At 39.0% G+C, this 27,284-nt stretch overlaps 1 protein-coding gene and 1 long non-coding RNA gene across 2 annotated transcripts in view; one reads left to right on the top strand and one right to left on the bottom strand.

The window, feature by feature from the left end:
- The window catches only part of LOC134356162 (uncharacterized), a 46,514-nt gene extending 38,235 nt beyond the window's left edge, over window positions 1-8,279 (bottom strand). Inside the window, exon 1 of the long non-coding RNA XR_010020290.1 lies at window positions 8,253-8,279. This is a non-coding gene — a long non-coding RNA (uncharacterized LOC134356162). The remainder of the gene's footprint in view (window positions 1-8,252) is intronic.
- The window catches only part of slc12a4 (solute carrier family 12 member 4), an 84,439-nt gene that overhangs the window by 13,694 nt on the left and 43,461 nt on the right, over window positions 1-27,284 (top strand). The window contains exons 2-9 of the mRNA XM_063066834.1: window positions 6,258-6,352; window positions 10,324-10,455; window positions 14,818-14,964; window positions 17,998-18,052; window positions 18,737-18,867; window positions 20,514-20,755; window positions 22,429-22,637; window positions 25,305-25,469. Coding sequence (XP_062922904.1) covers window positions 6,258-6,352; window positions 10,324-10,455; window positions 14,818-14,964; window positions 17,998-18,052; window positions 18,737-18,867; window positions 20,514-20,755; window positions 22,429-22,637; window positions 25,305-25,469 — 1,176 coding nt within the window. The remainder of the gene's footprint in view (window positions 1-6,257; window positions 6,353-10,323; window positions 10,456-14,817; window positions 14,965-17,997; window positions 18,053-18,736; window positions 18,868-20,513; window positions 20,756-22,428; window positions 22,638-25,304; window positions 25,470-27,284) is intronic.

Genomic DNA, 27,284 nt, shown 5'->3' with positions numbered 1-27,284 from the left:
TTACCTTTACTTTCAAAGCATGTTGACACCATGTGGATATGGGAAAACAGCATTTAATGTAAATCAATTTACTGATTGCTTGGAATAATTCTTAAATGATGCAATTATTTAGCAGCACCTATTTACTGATTTTTAATTAAGACTTTTTAAGATGTGAAAGCTTGAAACAAGTTGCCGCCAAGCTTTGGTCTGCTGCAAAGTGAAATTGTCAAGTGCTCTTAACTGTGCCACTCTGTTGCTTGATTGGCAAATCAAATCGTTCCATGAAATTAACCCATCCGTTGTTTCTCTTTCAAAATTGATATGTTAAAGACCTCTCCTTTTGGTAATCTGCAAAAATGTTATCGGATCTCTTAGTGCCTAGTTTTTGATGAATGCTGTTATTATTTTTGCTTTCAGAAAACTGCAATATCAAACACTTTGGAATTAAATGGAAAGTGATGAGTGATATCTGTATAAAATAGGACCCATTTTTACATAATTAAGCAAATCAGTTTATCTTTTCATGCACCGATTTCATAAAGTTCATGAATCAGAGAAAAACATAGCCCTATTTTATTCTCTTGCTTCCACTTAAACAAGATTGGCCTAGGTCTCAGCCGATTGTAAGCAACCCAAGCTCTCCAGTCACCAGCTCACAAAGTCTGCTTTTTCTGGAGTAGGTCCCTGGATGACATCCCAATGTTTGGCAAGACCATTGCAGCTAAAATCTTTTCCAAACAGAGCTGACAGTCTGTGCTCCCTACAGTTGCTTTAAGAGCTCATTCTGGAGGTTACCAGATGCCAAAACTGGAAGAGAATGTTTATGAATATCTTTCTCTGTCTACAGTGTGCCCACTAGACTCTTGCAATGTTCATTGCACAAATTTTGCTGAATTGCTGGAAAATCTCTAGAAATATGTGGATCCTAGTTAGATTTAATATGGAGTTCGGAATTCTATTTAGTATGTGCTTTTTTCTATTAGAGTCATAATCACGGAATCATAGAGCAATACAGCATTTCGCTCTTTCGCTCAACAGGTTCAAGCCAAACATGGTGCCCACCCAACTCTTCCCAGTTTCCTGCTTTCAGCCCTTATTCCTCCAAGCCCAGCCCTTCCGTGTACTTGTCCAAGTGCCACTTAAATGGTACTATTGTACCTGCCTGAACTTTCGCTAGCAGCTCATTCCATATACTCACCTCTCTTTGTGTGAGGAAAAAGTTGCCCCCATGCCCCTTGTATCTTTCTCCTCTCAAGCTAAACCTACTATTTGCCCTAAGCTTTGGACTTCCCTGCCCTAGGGAAAATTATGTTGCCATCCACCTTATCTATTGCCTCTCATAAGTTTAAATACTCCATAAGGTTACCCCTCATTCTCCTATGATTCAAAGAATAATATTCTGAAGTGACATTCCGAAGTGGGAGGGTGATCAGCCAGATGTCATGGTGCACATCGGTACCAATGACATAGCAAGGAAGAGTGAGGAGGTCCTGGAGAGTGAGTATAGAGAGCTTGGTAGAAAATTGAAAAGCAGGACCTCGAGGGTGGTAATCTCAGGATTGCTACCTGTGCTACATGCCAATGAGGGTAAGAATAGGATGCTCTGGAGGATGAACAAGTGGCTGAGAAACTGGTGTAGGGGGCAGGGTTTCAGATTTCAGGATCATTGGGACCTCTTCTGGGGCAGGTGGGACCTGTACAAGAGAGACAGGTTAAACTTGAACTACAAGGGGACCAATGTCCTTTCAGGGAGGTTTGGTAGTGCTATTGGGGAGGTTTTAAACTAGATTTGCAGGGGGATGGGAACCAGAATGCCAGAGCTGACAGTGTGGCTCGGGTGAAAATAAATGATGTTAGTAGTTCAAGCAAAGCCGCAAATAGAAAGATTGTGAGTGGTGGTAAAAATCTTCTGAGGTGTGTATATTTCAATGCTAGGAGTATTGCGGGGAAGGCAGACGAGTTGAGGGCGTGGATTGACACGTGGAATTATGACGTTATAGCAATTAGTGAAACTTGGCTACAGGAGGGGTAGGACTGGCAGCTTAATATTCCAGGGTTCCGATGTTTCAGATGTGATCGAGGCAGAGGAATGAAAGGTCGGGGGGTAGCATTGCTTGTCAGGGAAAATGTTACAGCAGTGCTCAGGCAGGACAGGTTAGAGGGCTTGTCTACTGAGTCCTTATGGGTGGAGCTGAGAAACAGGAAAGGTATGGCCACATTAGTGGGGTTGTATTATAGACCACCCAATAGTCAGCGAGAATTGGAGGAGCAAATCTGCAGAGAGTTAGCAGGCAACTGCAGGAAACATAAAGTTGTGGTGGTAGAGGATTTTAATTTTCCACATATAGATTGGGACTCCCATACCGTTAGGGGTCTAGATGGTTTAGAGTTTGTAAAATGTGTTCAGGAAAGTTTTCTAAATCAATATATAGAGGTACCAACTAGAGGGGATGCAATATTGGATCTCCTGTTAGGAAATGAGTTCGGACAAGTGACGGAAGTGTGTGTAGGGGAACACTTTGGTTCCAGTGATCATAACACCATTAGTTTCAACTTGATCATGGACAAGGATAGATCTGGTCCTAGGGTTGAGGTTCTGAACTGGAAGAAGGCCAAATTTGAAGAAATGAGAAAGGATCTAAAAAGCGTGGATTGGGACAGGTTGTTCTCTGGCAAGGATGTGATCGGTAGGTGGGAAGCCTTCAAAGGAGAAATTTTGAGAGTGCGGAGTTTGTATGTTCCTGTCAGGATTAAAGGCAAAGTGAATAGGAATAAGGAACCTTGATTCTCAAGGGATATTGCAACTCTGATAAAGAAGAAGAGGGAGTTGTATGACATGTATAGGAAACAGGGAGTAAATAAGGTGCTTGAGGAGTATAAAAAGTGCAAGAAAATACTTAAGAAGGAAATCAGGAGGGCTAAAAGAAGACATGAGGTTGCCTTGGCAGTCAAAGTGAAGGATAATCTTTTGCAGGTATATTAAGAGTAAAAAGATTGTAAGGGATAAAATTGGTCCTCTTGAAAATCAGCGTGGTCGGCTATGTGTGGAACCAAAAGAAATGGGGGAGATCTTAAATGGGTTTTTTGCGTCTGTACTTACTAAGGAAACTGGCATTAAGTCTATGGAATTAAGGGAAACAAGTAGTGAGATCATGGAAACTGTACAGATTGAAAAGGAGGAGGTGCTTGCTATCTTGAGGCAAATTAAAGTGGATAAATCCCCAGGACCTGACAGGGTATTCCCTCGGACCTTGAAGGAGACTAGTGTTGAAATCGCAGGGACCCTGGCAGATATATTTAAAATGTTGGTGTCTATGGGTGAGGTGCCGGAGGATTGGAGAACGGCTCATGTTGTTCCGTTGTTTAAAAAAGGATCGAAAAGTAATCCGGGAAATTATAGGCCGATAAGTTTGACGTCGATAGTGGATAAGTTATTGGAGGGAGTACTAAGAGACAGAATCTACAAGCATTTGGATAGACAGGGACTTATTAGGGAGAGTCTACATGGCTTTGTGCGTGGTAGGTCATGTTTGAACAACCTACTGGAGTTTTTCAAGGAGATTACCAGGAAAATGGATGAAGGGAAGGCAGTGGATGTTGTCTACATGGACTTCAGTAAGGCCTTTGACAAGGTCCCGCATGGGAGGTTAGTTAGGAAAATTCAGTCGCTAGGTATACATGGAGGGGTGGTAAATTGGATTAGACATTGGCTCAGTGGAAGAAGCCAAAGAGTAGTAGTAGAGAACTGCTTCTCAGAGTGGAGGCCTGTGACTAGTGGTGTGCCACAGGGATCAGTACTGGGTCCATTGTTATTTGTCATCTACATCAATGATCTAGATGATTATGTGGTAAATTGGATCAGCAAATTTGCAGATGATACAAAGATTGGAGGTGTAGTGGACAGTGAGGAAGGGTTTCAAAGCTTGCAGAGGGATTTGGACCAGCTAGAAAAATGGGCTGAAAAATGGCAGATGGAGTTTAATACAGACAAGTGTGAGGTATTGCACTTTGGAAGGACAAACCAAGGTAGAACATACAGGGTAAATGGTAAGGCACTGAGGAGTGCAGTGGAACAGAGGGATCTGGGAATACAGATACAAAATTCCCTAAAAGTGGCGTCACAGGTAGATAGGGTCATAAAGAGAGCTTTTGGTACATTGGCCTTTATTAATCAAAGTATTGAGTATAAGAACTGGAATGTTATGATGAGGTTGTATAAGGCATTGGTGAGGCCGAATCTGGAGTATTGTGTTCAGTTTTGGTCACCAAATTACAGGAAGGATATAAATAAGGTTGAAAGAGTGTAGCGAAGGTTTACAAGGATGTTGCTGGGACTTGAGAAACTCAGTTACAGAGAAAGGTTGAATAGGTTAGGACTTTATTCCCTGGAGTGTAGAAGAATGAGGGGAGATTTGATAGAGGTATATAAAATTATGATGGGTATAGATAGAGTGAATGCAAGCAGGCTTTTTCCACTGAGGCAAAGGGAGAAAAAAACCAGAGGACATGGGTTAAGGGTTAAGTTTAAAGGGAACATTAGGAGGGGCTTCTTCACACAGAGAGTGGTGGGAGTGTTGAATGAGCTGCCAGAAGAGGTGGTAAGTGCGGGTTCTTTTTTAACATTTAAGAATAAATTGGACAGATACATGGATGGGAGGTGTATGGAGGGATATGGTCCATGTGCAGGTCAGTGGGACTAGGCAGAAAATGGTTCGGCACAGCCAAGAAGAGCCAAAAGGCCTGTTTCTGTGCTGTAGTTTTTCGATGGTTTCTAATAAAAAGACCTAGCCTGAGTAAGGATTGGAATAGATTAGTCATAGTTTCTTTTTCCTTTTAAGAATCAGAATCAGGTTTAATATCATCGGTATATGTCATGAAATTTGTTAACTTAGAGACAGCAACACATTGCGATACATGATGATATAGAGAAATAAATCAATTAGTAAATATGTAAAATATGTTTGTGTGTGTATCTATATATATATATATGTGTGTGTGTGTACATCAAATAGGCTTCTGTACCTCCTTCCTGACAGTAACAATGAGAAGAGGGCATGTCCTGGGTGATGTAGGTCCTTAATAATGGACAGTCTTGTTCAGAGGCACTAGTCCTTGAAGATATCTTCCATACTACAGAGGCTAGTACCCAAGATGCAGCTGATTAGTTTAACAACTCTCTGCAGCTTTTTTCAATCCTTTCAAACAAATAATCATTTCAATAACAATATATTGTTCATACTTTTGTTAGAATGATTCTTGCTCAGTGATTTGAGAATTGTCCAGCTATTTTATTCTAATTTCCATCTATTTTAATCAAGTGTGCTTGGATGTGATGACATTTCAGAAGCTCCAAGTTGAGTTTTGGAATATATTAACTCTGCCCCACTCTCCTCTGCTCCCGAATATAAGCAGTCCTCTCCTTTGACTAGCAGTAAAAGAGAGGATCTAATTAATAGTCAGAATAGACAAAGCTTCATGGGCATTTCAAATATAATAAAAAGGTATAAAAATCCATAGAGATTTCCGATTAGTAGCCTTTTACGAATATTTTTAAGATCATCTTTGAATTGGAGTATCAAAATGATAACTCTTCCATGCAGCTGATGTTGTCTTTCACCTTAAGCCCTTCTTCATTGGCTGTCAACCATATTTCATGGACCTTTGCTGCAAAGATTCAGCTGATCTCTTTAGTTACTTCTTCCCTGTGGTTATTCTCTCTTTTCCTACCATGCTAATTATATTCTCCTAGTCTCCCCTTTAATTTCCATAAAACCTCTATAATTATTGATTTAGTAGGTCATGCCACTTCAGAGAATTGTTCTTCACACTGCATGAGGAAGCTGAGTTTCATCTTACTTTAGTTTCTCTCCAGTGAATTAGATGGTTAGGTAGCCATTTCAGTTTTTATTGTGTCCCCTCAACTTGTTGCTATTTATTTGTTTTTCCTCCCACCTTTTAAATTGGAGACTTATTCACTAGCTATATTACTTATTGTTTGAAATATTTCTGATAACCGCTAAGTTGGAAAGCTTTGACTGTAAAACCAGAGTATGCTGCAGTTGAGGTTGAGTTTCTTAGGTGTGAGCAGACCCCCTTTCTATCCTATACCTCAGTAAGGTGTACTCATGCTTTGATCTATTTTCTATCTACCTACCTGAAACCAGAAAATGAAACCAGTCAAACTTTAATACATAATGTGCAGCAATAGTGGAATCTACAGCCACAGTTGCTTTTAAATTGTTCTTCATTGATGTGCATTACAAAATCTTTTTTAGGTCATGGATACCACAAAGAAGATAGTCCTTTCCTTAACAACGCTGACACTTCAAGAGGACACGAATATTATGATAGAAACCTGGCCTTATTTGAGGTAAGCTCTTTCAATGCAATAACTTGCTAAGCATTCAAAATTCTCCTTTCTGAATTTAAGATAGAAGCATATTAATGCTATTTGATATAATTCTCAGTTCTAAACAGATCACCTTTGTATAATCAGCCTTTTTCACTGGAAACCTAACTTGCTGCCAGCATCAAGCTGCTGTACTAAGTAAATCAGATTCAAATGTATTTATTTATCACATGTACATCAAAGATACTGTGAAATGTGCCCTTTGCATTACCAACCAATATAACCTTTATAACCAATACAACCTAAGGATGTGCTGAAGGCAGCCTGCAGCCAAAAGAGGGCACAATCACATAATTTATTTTTCTAGGCTGCCCATGTCAACACTAACTGACACCACCCAAATCCAAAATAGCCAAGCCCTGTGCAGCATCAAAGTTTCCTGCAAACCTAATGCTGTTCTGGATTTATTACTAACTTCTTCCAGCCTTTGACTATGTCCTGTGTAAATGATTTTTAAAACGTTCATTTGTAATGAAAATCATTTGCATTTTTGTAAACAAATAGAAACATTAAGACAAGCTCATTTGTACTTGTATAAAAAAAGTTACAAATAATAATGGAAACTCAATCGTTTAAAAATGGAAATACTATAACCTCATTTTTCAGTACTTTTTTTTCCCAGCATGAAAATGAATGCGTCAGTGTTCTGCGAAATCTGCATTCAGAGGGCAGATTTCCTACTCGAACCACTGAAGCCAGGTTTTGCTCTGTTAAATACCGTAATGGATAAAACAAAAATACCAGCAGATCTGTGCCAACCTCCCCAAATGGGACACTTTTGGTGGCAGTTGGATTTTGCATACTTTCATTGAAGTTGCTCAAAAGTTCAAAAAAAAATGTCATTATAAACAACCCTGAAGGTTAACCCTCACAACTCGTAAGGCCCTGATGGTCTATCTAGTACGGCAATGGAAACCTGTGCCAACCAACTGGCGGGAATGTTCAAGGACATCTTCAAACTCTCATTGTTGTATTTGGAGGTTTACACCTGCTTCAAAAGGGCAACAATCATACCAGTACCAAGTAAAGCAGGGTGAGCTGCCTCAACAATTATCACACTCATTTATTGTGATGAAGAGCTTTGGGAGGATGGTCACGACGGGAATCAACTCCTGCCTAAACAAGGACCTGGATGCACTGCAATTTGCCTGTCACCACAATAGGTTTATAGTAGCAGATGCAATCTTACTGGCTCTCCACTTGCCCTTGCATCACATGGACAAGAGTAATACCTATGTCAGGCTGCTGTTTATTGACTACAGCTCAGCATTCAGCACCATCATATGCTCAATTCAAATCAACAAGTTCTAAAACCTAAGCTTCTGTACCTCCTTCTGCAACTGGATCCTTGACAGGGAGACAATAGTCTGTGGAATCAGAAATAACATCTCCTCCAAACTGATAATCAACACTGGCGCACCTCAAGGATGCATGTTTAGCCCACTGCTCTACTCTCTCTGCACCCATCATTTTGTGGCCAGTCACAGCTCATACACCATCACAGATGATGACGAGGAGGCATACAGGAGCGAGATAGATCAGCTGATTGAATGATGTCACAGCATTAACCTTGCACTCAACGTCAGTAAGTCCAAGGAATTGATTACGGACTTCAGGAAGGGAAAGTCGAGGGAACACACCCCAGTCCTCATCGAGGGATCAGGAGTGAAAAGAGTGAGCAGTTTCAAGTTCCTGGGTGTCAACATCTCCGAGGATCTATCCTGGGCCCAACAAACTGATGCAATTAGATAGATAGGTAAATACTTTATTGATCCCAAAGGAAATTACACATTCACAGTAGCATTACAAGTGCACATATATGCAAACATTAGAAGAGAAGAAAGAATAAAAAATAAGTTACCTCAAACAGTCTAACAGGAGAGGGTCATCACTTCTCCGGCTATAGGTTGGCTCATTATAGGGCGTAATGGCCGAGGGTAAGAATGACCTCATATAGTGTTCTTTGGAGCAGCGCAGTTGTCTTAGCCTGTTACTGAAAAGCTCCTCTGTTCAGCCAATCTGGCATGCAGAGGGTGAAAAACATTGTCCAGGTTTGCCAGGATTTTCTGTAGGGTACTTTGTTCTACCGCAGCCTCCAGCGAGTCCAGTTTAACTCCTACAACAGAGCTAGCCTTTCTAATCAGTTTATTGAGCCTGTTGACATCACCCGTGTTGATGCCATTGCCCCAGCACACCACTGCATAGAAGATTGTACTGGCAACAACCGACAGGTAGAACATGTGAGGGAGTGGCCTGCATACTCCAAAGGACCTCAGTCTCCTCAGGAAGTAAAGGTGACTCTGGCCCTTCTTGTACACAGCCTCTGTGTTGGTGCTCCACTCAAGTCTGTCATCCAGGTGCACCCCCAGGTACTTGTAAGTCCTCATCACATCCACATCCTCACCATCGATAGTAACAGAGAATAAAGAGGCACGACAGTTACTATATTTCTTTAGAACTTGACGAGGTATGTCGCCAAAGAAGCTTGAAAATTTCTACCAATGTACCATTGAGAGGATTCTAATTGGTTGTGTCACCGTCTAGTAAAGAGGGGCCACTGCATAGGATCAGAAAAAGCTGCAGGAAATTTTAAACTCAGCCAGTTCTATGGTGGGCACTAGCCTCCCCCAGCATCCAGAACACTTTCATTAAGGACCCCCATCATCCAGGATATGCCTATTTTTCATTGCTACTATCAAGGAGGTGGTACAGGAGTCTGAAGACACACACTCGATGTTTCAGGAACAGCTACTTCCCCTCTGCCACCAGATTTCTGAATGGACAATGTACCCGTGTATACTTCCTCAGTCCCTCTTTTTTTTTGCACTGGATATTTAATTTATTTTTCTTTTTATTTCGTGTAATTTATAGTTATTTATTATTATGTATTGCAATGTACTACTACCGCAAAATAACAGATTTCATGACATATGCCAGTGATAATGAACCTGATTCTGATTCTGATTTTAATGACATCTTATAAATCTACCACAATGCAGCATCGGTGATGTACTATTAATGACTAACCAAAGGGAGTAGGATGCACTTGGTTCTTATGATAATGAAGAACTTTGATTTATTTTAGCTGATTGCATCTGCATTTCTATTACCAGAAAAGCAAAGTAGTAACCTTATTCTACACTATGCTACTTAATGAATTATTACAGAAAAACTTGGGCTTTTTTCACCTCTCCTGTCGGAGAGAAGAAAGAAAAGCCTGAGTGCATAAACCACCAGACTTGAGGACAGCTTCTATCCTTCAAACGGATCTCTCATATGGTAAAAGATGAACCCTTGATCTTCAAATCTGCCTTGTTGTGGCCCATGCACTTTATTTTTTAACCTGCACTGCATTTTCTCTGTAACCGCAACCCTGTATTTTGTATTCTATTTTCTTCTTACTATCTCGATATAGTTACGTAAGACATGATCTGTCTGGATGGCACACAAAACAAAAGATTTACACTGTATCTCAGCAGATGGCACATTAACAAAACCAATACCAATAAAGGTCAGGTCTGGAAAGGCATTGATGAAGGATTGCTTACACCCTTACTCCATTTAAGAAAATAATCCCAGGCGATCCCCATGTCAGTAGGTCAGTTAACAATGTATATGAGAGAGTGCAGATTGTGTACAGCCATTTCTCAAGTTACAAAAGGGTTCCTGGAAATCAGAAAGACTTGGAAAAATTGCCACCATTCTGCACCGTGTATTTGTACCATCCTATTCTTTACAGTGAAAAATAGCTTTGTAAATTCCATTCTCAGAAAGTAGGAAGAGGGCTTTTGGTTCATGGAGTCAACCTATCTGTGTCCAAAGTATAAATTGTGTTATATCAAAAATACTTAAACTGAATATTTATAACTTGACGAATAATTGTTTTATGGTTGTTTAATAACTGGTGCACATTTTCCCTACCTCTTTTCCAGGAGGAATTGGACATCCGACCAAAGGTATCATCACTACTCAGCAGATTAGCTAATTACACAAACATTACTCAGGGAGCAAAGGAGCATGAGGAAGCAGACGGTGCAGAGAGTTCAAAGAAAAAAACAACCAAGGTAATTACACCTCCACTAACATTTTATTGATCTGTATCTTTTTTTTTAACAGTAATCATTATTCAGTGTAATTATTTTGCATCCAGCCTTTGACAATTCTCTAAATGAATTGATTCATCATTGTGTCATTCAACCAAAACACTAAAATCAATTATTTTAGATGGTTTTCAGCATATTATGGAGGGAAATCTTAAATACTGTGATTGCTTGAAATTTACCATGATAATGAAATCATTCGATACTGCACAGGCAGCATCCTTGGCAAACAAAATTAATATTTTAGATTGTTAATGTATTTACCAGCAAAGGGAAAATTCAAATAGCACATACGAGGGGTGATTGATAAGTTCGTGGCCTAAGGTAGAAGGAGTCAATTTTAGAAAACCTAGCACATTTATTTTTCAACATAGTCTCTTCCTACATTTACACACTTAGTCCAGCAGTCGTGGTGTATACGGATCTTGGACCTCCAGAAAGTGTCCACAGCAGGGGTGATTGATAAATTTGTGGCCTAAGGTAGAAGGAGATGTGTTATATAGCTCTCATTACATGCACATGCAGTTCAACTCTTTGAGTGATTATGCAGTAAGTTCGAAGTTAATAACTCATCTTGTTGCCTTGTTCTAAATAGCAGAGAGTCATGCAATACAATTGAGTCTGTAAATGACATCACATTAGGCAGAAGCATAGTGAGAATAAGTCCCTCCCACAGAACTAGAGAAAAGCTTTTGACATCGAGCTTCCCTAAAGTATGCCCAGGGAGAGTTCATCTTCCAGTTGACTGCCTTCAGTTTGCAAAATGAGCTTGTACTTGAGGTGCACAAATTTTTGCTCTCATTCCATTAGATAATACATTGGGCAGTGCATCTAAAGTGATTAGTTACGGTGTCCTGAACCAGTAACTTTCAAAGTAGGTACTTATTCAGCAATAATGATGAAGACCTGGTGACTTCTGCATATCCCAAAGTAGAGGTTAGTCAACTTGTGTGAAGTTGTCTATTTACTAATCACGTCTGGCATGACCACTACATTTATTGGTAGAATTCCTGGAATTTTGACAGTTGGCATACAGGAAAGATAAGTGAGACATGAAGGAAAAGTGCCTAATTTATCTGTGAAGGACGCAGAAGGCATTGCAAATGTCATCAGCATAGACTGTGCTTGTGCTGGTACCATTAGTCAAAATGTCTGCAAAGATATAAGTAAACTTTGGTTTTCAACAAAACTGTCATATGCATAGATGATAAGGTTTAACTTTCTTTTTGTTGTCTCATCCTTCCTCTGCATTTAGCCTATCGGAATTGTCATTCCCAAATTTGTGTCCAGTGCATCTAGAATTGATGTTTTTTTCTAGTCTGGTGAACAATTCAAAGAGAAAGTATGAAATATATCTGGACACTCAGATACCTTTCGCACTTGCTCTTTGACTATGTTCACTATGAAATTGTTACAATGCTGAAGAAATTTCGGAAATATTTCATTGGTTGTTGTGTGCTTTGGGGCATTGTCAGATTGTGAAAAATAATGCAAAAATATTTTCATAATCATTCATTAAGATGTATGGACAAGTAAATAATTTGTGAAGCCTCACAACTCTAGCAACCCACAATCAGTGCTGACTGCGTGAAGTTTGTACATTTTCCCTGTGACCACTTGCGAATCCTCAAAGGCAGGCAGGTAGATATTTTAATTTAACACTTTAAGTTGCTCCTAGTGTGTGATGAGTAGTAGAATCTGGATGAAGTTAATGGGAACTTGTGAACTTGGAGCACAGTTAGAGATTAGCATGCGTGATATCGTGGGCATCACTGAATCGCGGTTGAAAGATTATAGCTGGAAGCTTAACATCCAAGGATACACATTGTATCAAAATGACAGGCTGGTAGGCAGAGAGGGTGGGGTGACTCCATTGGTAAAAAAAAATGAAATCAAATCGTTAGAAAGAAGTGACCTAGGATCAGAAGGTGTAGAACTGCTGTGGGTAGAGCTAAGAAGCTGCAAAGGTAAAATGACCCTGATGGGAGTTGTATGCAGACATCTGAACAGTAACAAATATGTGGGCTACAAATTACAACAGAAGATGAAAAATGCACATCAAATGGGCAATGTTACAAGAGTCATGGAAGACTTCAATATGCAGGTAGATTAGAAAAACCAGGCTGGGTCCCAAGAAGAGGGATTTGTAGGTTGCCTCCAAGATGGCTTTTTAGAGCAGCTTATGGTTGAGCTCACTAGAGGATTGGCTACTCTGGATTGGGTTTTGTGCAATGAACTGAGATTGATTAAAGAGCTTTAAATGAACTCTTAAGGAAAGGGCAATGATCATAATATGATAGAATTCAGCCTACAGTTTGAAAGGGAGAAGCTGAAGTCAAAGTAGTAGCAGTATTACAGTGGAGTAAAGAGAATTATAGAGGCATGAGAGAGGAGTTGACCAAAGCTGATTGGAAGGGGACATTAGCAGGGTTGACGGCAGCAAAGGCTGGAGTTTCTGGAAGCAATTTGGGAGGTGCAAGATGGATATATTGCAAAGACGTATTCTAAAGACAGGATGATGCAACCGTGGCTAACATTGGAAGTCAAAACCAAGATAAAAGTAAAAGAAAGGGCATATAATAGTGCAAAAATTCTTGGGAAGTTAGAGGATTGGGAAATTTTTAAAAACCAAAAGAAGACAACTAGAAAATATCATAAACAAGAAAAGATGGAATACGAAGGTAAGTTAGCAAATAGTATTAAAGAGGATACCAGAGGTTTCTTCAGATATATAAAGTGTAAAAGAGAGGCGAGAGCAGATTTTGGAACCGTGGAAAATGTTGCTGGAGAAGCAGTATTGGGGGACAAGGAAATGGCGGATGAACTGAATAAATATTTTGCAGCGGTCTTCAATGTGGAAGACACTAGAAGTATGCTGGAAGTTCAAGAGTGTCGGGGCCAGAAGTGAGTGAAGTTACCATTACTAGGGAGAAGATACTGTACTTGGGAAACTGATAGGTCTGAAGGTAGACCAATCACCTGGACCAGATGGTCTACAACCCAGAGTTCTGAAAGGCGTTGTATGTCACTGATTTAGATGATGGATTTGATGGCTTTGTGGCCAAGTTTGAGGATGATGTGAAGATAGGTGGAAAGGCAGGTAGTGTTGAGGAAGCAGAGAGGCCACAGAAGGACTTACACAGATTTGGTCAATGGGCAAGGAAGTGTTGGGTGGAATATAGTGTGAGGAAGTGTAAAGCCATGCAATTTGGTTGAAGAAATAAAAGTGTAGACTATATTCTAAATGGAGAGAAAATTCAAAAATCTGTGGTGCTAAGGTATTTGGGAATCCTCACGTTGGATTCCCTAAAGGTTAATTTGCAGGTTGAGTTGGTGGTGAGGAAGCCAAATGCAATGTTAGCATTTATTTCAAGAGGGCTAGAATATAAAAGTAATGGATGTAATGTTAAGGCTTTATATGACACTAGTGAGGCCTCACTTGGAGTATTGTGAGCAGTTTTGGGCCCCTTGTCTAAGCAAGGATGTGCTGACATTGGAGAGGGACAAAGGAGGTTTATGAAAATGATTCTGGGATTGAAAGGATTATAAGGAGTGTTTGATGGCTCTGGGCCTATACTCACTGGAATTCAGAAGAATGGGGGGTAGTGGGATCTCAATGAAATCTATCGAATGTTGCAAGGTCTCAATAGAATGGATGTGGAGAGGATATTTCTTTTCCTGGGTGAGTCTAGGACTAGAGGACACAGACTCAGATTAGAGGGCTGTCCATTTAGAATGGAGATGAGGAGGAATTTCTTTAGTAAACGAGTGGTGAATCTGTGGAATCTCAATGAAATCTCTCAGTGGGATCTCAATGAAATCTATCGAATGTTGCAAGGTCTCAATAGAATGGATGTGGAGAGGATATTTCCACATCCTCTGTGGAAATCTGTGGAATTTATTGTCCCAGACAGCTGTGGAGGCCGTCTTTACATATATTTAAATATTTGTATTATTATATTATTATATTTTAAATATTTAAATATATTTAAATTTACACATATTTAAAGCAGATGTTGATTGGTCAGGGCAGAAGGGATATGGGGAGAAGGCAGGAAATTGGTGCTGAGAGGGAAATGGATCAGCCATGATGAAATGACAGATCAGACTCAATGGGCCAAATGGCCTAATTCAGCTCCTATATCTTATGGTCTAATGGAACATATGAAGAATAATACAAGGTCAGTGCAAATATGTGCTCGGTGGTCAGTACAGACATGGTGAACCAAGAGCCTATTGTGATGATCACTCTATCTGTGATCTCTGTGATGTGGCTTATAGTTTCAAATGAAAATACTAATAGCTATTTTATTTCATTTTTTTTAGACTCCAAGTATGGGCACTCTTATGGGAGTGTATCTGCCTTGTCTACAGAATATCTTTGGAGTCATACTATTTTTACGTTTGACATGGCTTGTTGGAATTGCAGGGGTCTTGCAATCGTTTTGTATGGTGTTCATGTGTTGCTGCTGTGTAAGTACCAAATTGTTAACCATTTGATTAGTTCTATCTTTTGAAAATTTCTCACCCAAAATATTTTTTGCACAAGGAATTTGTATTTTTCTCTCAATTTTATAACGAGGCTCAAAACCTATAATCTCTCTCCTGAGATTTTCTTAATATGCAAATATTGTGCTTGCAAAACAGCTTATTTAGATGTTGATGAGAATTCACAGTTTAGAAAGTAAGGGACTAGATCATTTAAAGTAATTCCTTAGTTTTGATTGGATTCTGTGCAGCAAATTAATAGGATCAATATTCTGGGTAATTTTAATATTAGCAAATGTGTAGTATTTACTTGTATGCTGGAATTTCTAGGATAATTTTGCACCAAATGAGATAATATCTTGTTCAGTGTTTCTCTTGAAGCATTATGGGGAAATTAGATTATTCTGAGGAACAGTCATAACTCCTGAAACAAATGAATTTTAATGGAATTTGGTACTCTTGCTTCTGGTCCACATCTATAATATCAATTCCACTGATCTCTTCCAACCACCTTCATTAACCTCAGCCCCAAATAATCTTTTGACTGATCCTATATAAGCCAGCCAACTCCCCAAGTGGACTTCATGTCAGTATGGGATAGTACACTGTATAGCTTATGAAAGAGAGTATAGAACCCAAAGGAGAAACTGTAGTGGTAACTCTCCCACTATCATCTTATAACTTTGAAAATACTTTCATTTCAAGAATTCATCCACTCCTGTTTGAAAACTACAATTGAATACTCATCTATAACTTCCCCTAAGCACAAAATAATCTGCAGATGCTGGGGTCAAAGCAACACTCACAACACGCTGGAGGAACTCAGCAGGTCGGGCAGCATCTGTGGAAAAGATCGGTCAACGTTTCGGACCGGAACCCTTCGTCAGAACTGTAGAGGGAAGGGGCAGAGGCCCTATAAAGGTGGGGGGAGGGTGGGAAGGAGAAGACTGGTAGGTTCCAGGTGAAAAACCAGTAAGGGGAAAGATAAAGGGGTGGGGGAGGGGAAGCCGGGAGGTGATAGGCAGGAAAGGTGAAGAAAGAATAGGGGAAAACACAATGGGTAGTAGAAGGAGGCAGAACCATGCAGGAGGTGATAGGCAGCCGGAGGGGGCAGAGTGACATAGGGATAGGGGAAGGGAGGGGGAGAGAATTACCGGAAGTTGGAGAATTCTATGTTCATACCAAGGGGCTGGAGACTACCTAGACGGTATATGAGGTGTTGCTCCTCCAACCTGAGTTTAGCCTCATCATGGCAGTAGAGGAGGCCATGTATGGACATATCTGAATGGGAGTGGGAAGCAGAGTTGAAGTGGGTGGCTACTGGGAGATCCTGTCTGTTGTGGCAGACGGAGCAGAGGTGCTCGACGAAGCGGTCCCCCAGTCTGCGTCGGGTTTCACCGATGTAGAGGAGGCCGCACTGGGAGCACGGGATACAGTAGATGCATTTCCAGATTTAAAAATAAAATTTCCTCTTGTCAGCTTTGGTTCTTTTGCTTGTCATCTGTGTTCTCTAGTTTTTGATCCACTCCACTAATAAGAACAATTCCCCTTTAGCTATTTTGCCTGTATCTTCCAGTTTTGTAAGGAGAAAAACCCCAGCCTCTCCATTTATCCACAAGGTCCTTCATCACTGGTAAATCTCATGCACATGTTAATTTTTTTAAAAATTTACATATTTACATGTTGTTAATATTTATTTCCTAAAATGTAACCAGACTGGATACTCCTATGGCCAAACCAATATTGTAGTACATCATGATTTCCTTTCCCTTGTAATTTATACTGTTTTTTTATATAAAGCCCAGGATTCTGTACAACTTTTAACCATTTTTTTGTAGTAGAATTCCTCGATTCATGTAAAGCCTATACTTTTGGTACTGCACTGAAGTTTCCAAATTGTGGTTTCATAATCGATTGCACACCTTCATTATCATTGAGCTTTCCTCTAAGTAACCAAATAATCGAGAACAACATATAAAAGGTGGCACGGTAGCATAGTGGTTAGCTCAACGCTTTACAGTATCAGTGACCCGGGCTCAATTCTCGCCACTGTCTGTATGGAGTTTGTACGTTCTCCAAATGACTGCGTAGGTTTTCTCTGGGTGCTTTGGTTTCCAGATACATGCCGGTTGGTAGGTTAATTGGTGATTGTAAATTGTCTCATGATTAGGCTAGTGTTAAGTTGGTGGGTTGCTGTGAGGTACGGTTCAAAGAGCCAGAATGGCCTACTCCACACTGTGTCTCAATAAATTAAATAAATAATTTTTTAAAAAGGCAGGAGCATAAAAGTATAGATTTGATGAGTATAATGGAAAGTGTATTTCTTACTTTTTTTTTCAGAACCCTATTTAATCAGCTATGAATTCATTTTTTGCTGGACTAGTTTAGTAGCACAGGCTAGTTATGTGCAAATATTTTTACAGGTCAGTTACTCAGTAATTGACAACAGCATCCTGTTATGAAAAGACACATTTTCCTCAGATTACATTGTGTCCTTGTCAATTTCACCTCAGAGTGTCCTGCATAATCTGCATTAACCATTTTTATACTAAGGTTTGTTGAAACTGCATTTCAGGAGATCTACATTTACACAATTAAATTTGATTCGTTTATCCCAATTTTCATTTGGGTTAAGAGAGGTTACCTTAGTTGTGCAAAATGCTGGCCTCTCAGTATTCAATTTAAATGTCTAAACATGGATCTTGATGGTCAAATCGGTATAACTTCTCTCACTATTTAAAATGACAGTGTTTAAATAAATGATAACCAGTTGATGTTGATGGTAGTAACACCTAGTTACAACTATTCCAGTGCTTCAGGGAGTGGAGTTGTTCCATCTTCACAGTTGAAATTCTTTGTAATCTGTAAATACCTTTACAAAGGTAGAATATAAAGGTTTTCATTTATTGATACATATAAAATTATTTAACATTTTTTATTGATATTTTTATTGCTTAAATTCAGGGGCAAAAAAAATTGAAAAGACATTTTGTAAAGTTTAAATCTTCTGTTTTTCAGACTATGTTAACAGCCATATCAATGAGTGCCATAGCAACAAATGGAGTTGTACCAGGTAACAAGTTCTCTAATGAGGGATTTAGGGAACCGAGTGTATACTTCCGGGTTTTGTTTTATTTTATTGTGTTCATGCTTAGCCATTGTTCCTTAAATGGTGTTCTACATAAATTCACTGAAACTTATCATTTGTATACCATTAATTTTAACAGTTATCCCTTAAAATGTACATATTCGTCACTTTAAGACTAACTGGCTTCCACTTTGTCTCCTGAAATGGTTATTTCTAAGTTTTACAAGATCACAGAGAGGTAGAAATTTGCTGCATTCAGTCCAAGATCCCACCTTTTAAAGTTTGCTTTCACCATGTTCTTTTTTTTGCATGTGCCTGCATGCGTGCAAGTCTGTGCGTGTTTGTCCGTGCGTCTATGATGATGTCTTTTTCCTGGCTTATACAAGGCACGGAGCAAGAGAGAGAGAGACCGTGTGACACACCACTCCTCACACAGACATTTTTGAAGTATTTTCCCTTTATTTTACGAGGTCGAGTTGCAATCTCGACACTCAACCCGGCACGGATGGAAAGCTCACTTGGGAGCGGACCGGACTGGTTTCGAACCTGAGAACCTCCGCTCCCGGGTCTGGCACCGATATCATTGCGCCACCAGCCGGCCCTGCTTTCACCATGTTCGGATTTGATGAATAACACTTTGTTTTCCTTTCATTCGTGCTTTCGTTGCAGCTGGTGGTTCTTATTTCATGATTTCAAGGTCACTCGGTCCTGAGTTCGGGGGTGCTGTGGGCCTTTGTTTCTATCTTGGAACAACTTTTGCAGGAGCCATGTACATACTTGGTGCCATAGAAATTCTACTGGTGAGTATCTAGTGATAGCTTTCAAAGGTTTATTAAAACTCCAAAAACTGTTTCAAGCTCCATTTGCAAAGAAACAAAGTGCTGTTTTATGAGAAGCCAGGAGATTGTGGCTGAGAGGAAAAATAGATCAGCCATGATGAAATAGTAAAACAGACTTGATGGGCCAAATAGCCTAATTCTGCTCCTATGGTTTATGGCCTTTTATAAGATTATTATTTTGATTTTACAATCTGCTTTATTAATCAGACCTGTTCCAATCATTGCTGTGTGAATACATTAAAAAAAGACATTTATTAGGCAGACTCAGTTTCCATAATATGTTTTGGAAAAGCAAAATAACTGTTTATGATTTGGAATTACAAAACATGACAGTGATGACAGAAAGTTTTAAAACTAACCCGAGACAACAAACCTACCTGTAGATAAGCAGCGGGACATTTTTTTTCTTCTTCGCAAGAGGGAAGATATATAAACATTTTTTAAAAAGCACATTACATCTCTTTGGAATAGGAGAAAGATGGTTGAGTTGAAAGAAAAAGACAGAAAACGGACAAAATTCCCGAATTAATAAACAATATTGGGTGATAATAAACTGTAAAAAATAGCAAAAAATGGATGGCTACATCCGTAAAATAGAGACATTTGATCGCACAGAAGATAACTGGCTATTATATACTGAACAGATTGAGCAGTATTTTGAAACAAATGGAACAGCCAGTGGGAAACAAGTGCCAGTTTTGTTGCGTGCAATTGGTGGAAAAGCATGTAGTTTGCTTAGAAAGTTGACTGCTCCAACCAAAGCAGCCAAATAAGCTTTGCTGGTATCATGAGAGTAACGCAGAACATTTAGAAATGAAACCATTGTCAATTGCAGAATGCTTAAGGTTTCATAAGTGGAATCAAGGAGGGGGAATCCATCTCAGTGTACGTGGCTGAATTGAAGAGATTTGCTTTGTTCATCAAGGCTATTAAATGCTTGTCCAGTAACTTAATCACTGGTTTCCATTCCACATGTATTTTGTATGAAATATCAGCTGAAATAAATGCAACATGAATCACTGGGTGGATTGAGAAAAGTGCTATTCTCCCTACTGAGATTTTTCTGCAGTGTTTTCATGTATCGCATACAGAATGTCAACCTAAATTATATTAAATTTAAACTCTGCATTCATATGTCAAAGTAATTTTGTTGCATGAGGAGGTGGTGGTGCTCTGGAATCAACAATGAATGCTGTGGTGTCGACCTCCTCGTCTCCCTTTTGCCCTTTTATTTCCGCCATCCTGAGGTTAAAACTTGGAGCAATCACAGTTAATCCTATGTGCACTATTAGATGTTTTACTTCTTGTCTGTTTGGTCTAGAACAAAAGAAATACCAAAGGGCATTTTTTTTTCTTACCATGCCTGGAGCATTCACATAGCAAAGAAGAACACGCAGTACAGATTTGCAAAATATCCTTTCCCTAATGCTGTGCAAGAGTGGCTGTTTTTTTTAAAGCTGGGATACTCAGTTCAGCAATGGTCGATACAAGCTCAGTCCATTCTCTTAACCTGTTATACGCTCAATTAATTTTGTTTTTACCTTTTTGTTTTTGCTGCATTGTTAGTGCTACTTGTCTTAATTCTGTTGGTTCATTTTATTTTGCAGGCCTACATTGCACCCAAAGCAGCAATATTTAAGCATGTTGAACCGCATGAAGAAACCACTGCTCTGCTTAATAACATGAGAGTCTATGGAACAATTTTCCTCACTTTCATGTGCCTGGTCGTTTTCATTGGTGTCAAATATGTTAATAAGTTTGCATCTTTATTTTTGGCCTGTGTGATATTATCCATCTTGTCCATTTATGTGGGTGTCATTAAATCTGCTGTTCATCCTCCAGAATTTAAGTAAGTAAAATATTTGTTTTACAATATGTGTTTGATAAGAAAGACACAGTTGTATTTTTAAAAAAGGCTAGTGGGTAGAGTCACGGTTAACTTATTTACCTAACCACCACCTTCCTTCCCAACTTCCTGACCCCAGACCAGCGTGGCTGAGCAGAGTCTGTGGTAGGTGATTAAGATTGGAAGCAGCTAAGCAGTAGAGCTTTTACTTGCCTATTACTACACAGATGGAAGCCACTTAGTCGATAAGATCCTCACTGATTCTCAGCACAGCTAATTCTTTATAGTTCTGCAGCATATTCTCTCAGCAACAACAGTTAACAACTCTTTTGAATCCTTTTATTGTTTATTTGGTCATTTATAGTAGATGTGAGAAGAATCTGGAGTATCCAGCAAAATTCCATGTCGCCTTGAGGGCAATGTGTGAACTTCACACAGATACTACCTAAAGTCAGGATGTCAGTTTGCCTTTATTCCGTCCTGGGATGAGGCTGCTTTTGTAAATTATTAATAACCTAAAGGTACATGCCCTACGTAAGCACACTGCATGGAACTTGGATGTGCAAAAGAACTAGAGGTGACATGTCAAAAAATAGTTTACCAACAATGGTGAGAATTTGGAATATAATTTTTTTTTGATAAGGTATGGCAAGTATCAATTCAAATGTATTTTTTAAGTAGAACTAGAATTGATGCTCAAAGAATGAAAAATTGCAGACAATGGGAGCAGTGTGTAGCAATGGAACTAATGAATTACTCTTTGAAACTCCTCCCATGATCTTGATAGGCCAAATGGTTTCATCTTGTACACTTCCATAACATAAATCTAAAATGGAGATTGTAGTAGCAGACTTGTGCAGAACAAAGACCTGCTGATGAAATAGAAGGACAAATGCCGGTGCAATTTAATTTGGAGTTATGGTGTGATTCATTTTGAAACAGAGAATGTTTGTGAAGTAAATGATCGGGTGCAGGAAAAATAGACCCTGAAATAGTGACTGCAAATCTTTGAAAAGGCAAACATGAGTTAAGAAGGCTGATACAAAAGCATCTTTGGATTTGTTTTTGAATGAATAAATTAATAGAGCATTAAAACAAGTGAACTATAAAAACTTTATAAGCAATGGGTAGGCCATGTGGAATTTATTTTTGACACCGTTCTACAGGAGGAGCCTCTGTTTTTATTTGGCCTATAATCTCCATCTTGTTAATTTATGTGCATGTAATTAAATCTGCTGTTCACCTTCCCGGATTTAAGTAAAAATATTGTTTTGTCACAAGCTGGAGTTGCTACAAGTATAAAAGAATGTTTTGAAGAGGTTTGACATAATGAATAGTTTTTCTGGAATAAATAAAAAGGAACATGTTTCCATTGGCAGGACTGTTGGTAGCCTTAGGGTCAGATGTGGGATAATACTCAAAGAAACTGGGGTTGAGTGAGTGATGGGTGAGGGAATTTCACAGTGAACTGTGATTGGAATGCACTGCCTGAAAGCTTGGTGGAAGCCAACTCAGTGGTATCCTTCAAGGGGAGATTAGGATCTTTTGAGTTTATTGAGATATTTGTTATTACCAGTCCTTTTTGTTACACACATTCAGCACTATTGTGTAACTAGCACTAAGCGAGTTTTAATTAACCTAGGAATGTGAAGTTTAAAAAAACCCCTTGTTTTTAGAATTTGCATGTTGGGAAATCGAACTCTCTCCAGAAATCTGTTCGATGTTTGTGCCAAAACCACAATTGAAAACAACACCGTTGTGACCACCAAACTGTGGGACATGTTCTGCACTAGCAATGTCACGGATAGTTGCGATGAATATTTTGTTCGAAATAATGTCACAGAAATCCAAGGAATTCCAGGAGTGGCAAGTGGTGTATTAAAAGGTTTGTACAAAACTGAACATGAAACCTACATTTTATGTAACTATTTAGCCAAATGAAATAATTTATTAACTGTGTATTTGAAATGGTGCAAATGTCGTCCAAATTAAAGTCTTGCAGAAGTATTGTTACTGGCATCAGTAATCTTGCAGAGTAATACACACAAAACGCTGGAGGAATTCAGCAGGCCAGTTAGCATCTGTGGAAAAGAGTAAACAGTTGATGTTTCAGGCCGAAGCGGTCTTGGCCTGAAACGTCAATTGATTGCAATAGGTGAGTTCCTCCAGCATCTTTGGATCTCCAGCATCAGCAGATTTTCTCAATCAACTTACACCTTTTTAAAAGTGATTTAGTTCTAGGTTTCTCTTTATCTTGTAACACTTACCATTGTTAATCCAATGTACGTAGCTTCAGGCTAATTATACATGGAAATCCAAACCCTCTATTCACATGGGCCATCATAAAGATCTTCTTGCTTATTCACTTGTCTTTAAGTCACTAAGTAGAGCAAAGTATAAATTGTAAGAAACTAGCTTCTGTAGATCAACAAAACTGGAAAATGGCTGGATTGTTTTAAAAGACCCCCAATAATGTTAAAATACAAATTATTCAAAAGTAGAGTGTTTTTTCAGGGATATCTCCATTTTCATCTATATTAATTTTACTTCATCAGTTTAGCATATTTAATTACATATGTTATGCATGTTTTGTTAAAAATTTTTATTGGAGAGAGACAGTTAACATTTCTCAGAATCCTGATGAAGGATTTCGACTCAAAACATTGACTGTTTACTCTTCTCCATAGATGATACCTGGCCTGCTGAGTTCCTCCAGCATTTTGTGTGTATTGCTAACGTTCTCAGAAGATAATCAAAATCTTTCACATCTGCATGAATCAGTTGTTCACTCTGACAAGAGGTTGAATTCTGTACAGTGACTTAATCTAATCCACTAAATGGAGAATGTAAAGAGTTGGGGCACAATTTTTGAACCTCAGTGAAAATGTGAAGAATTGATTTAGTTGGATATGAGATATTGTTCACGTCCCAATTGGTACAGTCATTATCCCTCAACCATCAGACTTTAGAACTTCAATCACCCCAACACTGAACTGATTGCACAACCTATGGACTCACTTTTAAGGACTCTGCAACTCACGTTCTCAATATTTATTTATTTATTTGTTTTCTTTTTGTATTTACATCGTTTTTTTGTCTTTTGCACATTAGTTGTTTGTCCATCTCAGTCGTGTGCTGTTTTTGATTCTATTACATTTCTTTCTATCTGCTGTGAATGCCCACAAGAAAATTAATCTCGTGGTAGTATATTGTGACATATGTGTACTTTAACAATAAATTTACTTTGAACTTTGAATTATTAAACTACACTCAATTGTGTAATTCCAAGCTTCTAATTTGCAGAAGGCACTCATTTTGTAGGGGTTGATTTTGTTGTTTAGTGTAGCCCAGTTTAGATGATTTAAACCGGCATAAACCTGGACCAATCTGTTAAGTGTTTCCTTCTGGTCACATGCTTCCTCCTTGAATCTTAATGCATTCTATAGCCATATAAGTAAAGTTATACATATGTCAACAATGTCAAGTAACATTCAGGCTTTGGTCTTTTGATAAATGATAGTATCACATTGCTGAAAGTGTAACGCATTGTTTAATATTCAAAGAAATATATGCAAGGAAACAGATTTATTTCTTGAGTGGTTTTGGTTTGGTTTGTATGCACAAGGCCATGCCACTTTCAAGTTAAGCTTCCATAAATGTTTTACCACTGTGCCTCTGTTCCATTTGTTTGAGAGGCTCTGGCCCATATTTTGCAAATCTTCAAGATTCCAACATACATCCAGGCTTATTTTTGACTTAATTTTCCCACAGTATATACTAGGGGCCTTTGTACTGAAGCCAACTGACATGTGTAGCTAACAAAAAGGGACTTGCACGTGTTTGTTATTCTGTCTATTCATGTTATGATGTAAATCATGCCGGAAGAATGCTTTATGATAAAAGTTCTCAAGTGCCAACATTGAATATTTTCTAACAACTGCATCAATAGCAGATTATTTCCATTGCAAAATCAGTTAATAGTCTGTCCCTATGGCATAGAAGCAGACAATTTCAGCCCATCAACTCTTTGCCAACTCACAGAACAATCCGTTCAAACACTCGGCTTCCCAATAATCAATGTTTACTACATCCCCCAAACCCCTCCCAGATTCTGTTACCCAATATACAAGAAGCAGTCTACAGTGGTCAGTGAGCATATCAATCTTCATGTGTTTGTGATGTGGAAGGAAACCAAGTAGCCATGTGGACACATGCACACTCCATGCAGTGCGCAGGGTTAGATTTGGACCTGGGTCACCATAGTGTGAAGCAGCAGCTTCACTATCTCCACTGCTGTGCTAGCTGAATATTTTCAAGTGTTAATTTCAATAGTATTGGCAATGATCCTTGTGTTTGCTTATAATACTAAAAGTGCTAAATGTACCTTTAAACAGTATATTCAAAATTATAGTTCTGTGTAAACCCTCATTCAAAAGTTCCAAGTTGAACAATTTAAATTAAAAATATTAACATCACCTTATGAACTCTATTTGTTTATGTACTTATTTTTAATCTATGGTTCTTGCATTCACTGTTTTTGATTTTAACATAGAAAATCTATGGAGCAACTACATGAGCAAAGGGGAGGTGCTTGAAAAGCGGTCTTTGTCATCTGTTGAAGCTGCTGGATCAAGGAAAAATCTGGCTGTGTATGTTTTTGCAGACATCACTACTACCTTTACCATGTTGGTTGGGATTTTCTTTCCTTCAGTGACTGGTGAGTAAAGTGAATTACTGCAAAGTATTTGTAATTAAGAATGTCTGATAAAATGTACACCACGTTTTTTATGCCGGGAGCTAACTCTTGTCCTAACTTGTTCTAACTTGATGAAAATGTTTGCACCACTACACATGTTGTTCTGTGAGGGGAAGAGGTTGATAGATTTCTAAAACAGCTTTGTTTTTTCATATATCTACAGCCCTTGATATGGGTATCAATCTGGGTATTTATCACTCAGCTTACTTTCAGCATTAGGAAAGTGGTGGAAGGTGCCATAGACAAAAGCTACTCACTTTTGAACAACCTGTTTGTTGGTGGCCAATTTGGATTTAACCAGGACCACAGAGCTCATCACAGCGTCGCTCCAGACATTATCCAAAGACCTGCCAGACGTGAAATGAGAGTGATGGCCCTTGACCTCATGTATTATTTGACACAATGTGGCATTAAGGAGCTCCATTAAAATAGTCAATGGGAATCAGTGGATACAGTCATACTTTGTTGTTGTTGGAGGTCAATCATCATAGCTCCAGAACATCATGGCAAGAGTTCCTCAGGGCAGTCTGTTTGCGCCAATCTTCTGTAACTACTTCATCAGTGCCCTTCTTTCCATCATAAGGCCAGAAGTAGGGATAGTCACTGTTTCAGAATGTTCAGTTTGATTCACAGTAAAGCGGGCTTTGTCTTCATGCAATATAATCCAGACAGCATGCAGGCATGGATACCTCTGTGGAAAGTTGCATCCATGCCATAGATGCCAGGCAATGACCTTCTGCAATCAGAGAGTCTACCCACCTGTTCTTCACATTCAATGGCATTATCATTGCCAAGTCCCCCACTATCATTATCCTTTGTGTCACCATAGACAAGAAACTCACAGCCCACAAGCAAGCTGGAGACTAGGTATACTGACCACCTCACAGCCAACGACATTTACACTGTCTACAAAAAGGAATATTCAAATGTACACTTGCCTTGATGAGTTCAATGCCAGCAACTTGGAACTCAACACATCCTGTAAAAAGCAATTCTTAGATTGGCAGCTTATCAATTCTGAACATTCTCTTCACCACAAGTGCATGATGTTTAATATGTGTACCATCCTGAAATGTACTAAATTTACTAACCCAGGCTACTCCACCAGCATGTCCCAAATTCTGACCTGAGTGGAAGTTGCATGGGAATACCCCAACCTGCAGGCCCTCCTCCAAATTACACACCATCCTAACTTGGAAATGTATCATTTGTCCTTTGAATTTTGTCCAAATCCAGCTTTAGAAACCTCACATTCGAAGATTGCAATTTCAGTGGGGCATCATAAATCGTATTAGCATTGTGCAGGATGTTATTTTGGTGCCTCTTTCTTAAAAAAAATGATACAGGAATTACTGTATCACGGAAAAATTATAGCTGGAAGCTTAATGTCCAAGGATACACGTTGTTTCGAAGGGATAGGCAGGAAGGCAGAAGGAGTGGCATTACTCGGTTGGTAAAAAATGAAATCAAATCATTAGAAAGAGGTAACGTAGGGTTGGAAGGTGATAATCATTGTGGATAGAGGTAAGGAACTACAAGCATAAAAAGACCCTGATGGGAGTTGTATACAGACCCGCAAACAGTAGTAAGGATGTGGCCTACAAATTACAACAGAAAATACATACCAAAAGGGCAAAGTTACAATAGCCATGGGGGACCTTAGTAGGCGTGTAGATTGGGAATTTTGAGAGCACCTACGAGATGGCTTTTTAGAACAGCTTGTAATTGAACCCACTAGAAGATCAGCTATTCTAGACTGGGTGTTGTGCAATGAAC

Source organism: Mobula hypostoma, chromosome 14 (genome assembly GCF_963921235.1).
Source record: "Mobula hypostoma chromosome 14, sMobHyp1.1, whole genome shotgun sequence".
NCBI lineage: Eukaryota > Metazoa > Chordata > Chondrichthyes > Myliobatiformes > Myliobatidae > Mobula > Mobula hypostoma.
Note: the sequence above shows the minus strand (reverse complement) of the source record. Positions and strands in the feature narration are given on the sequence as shown.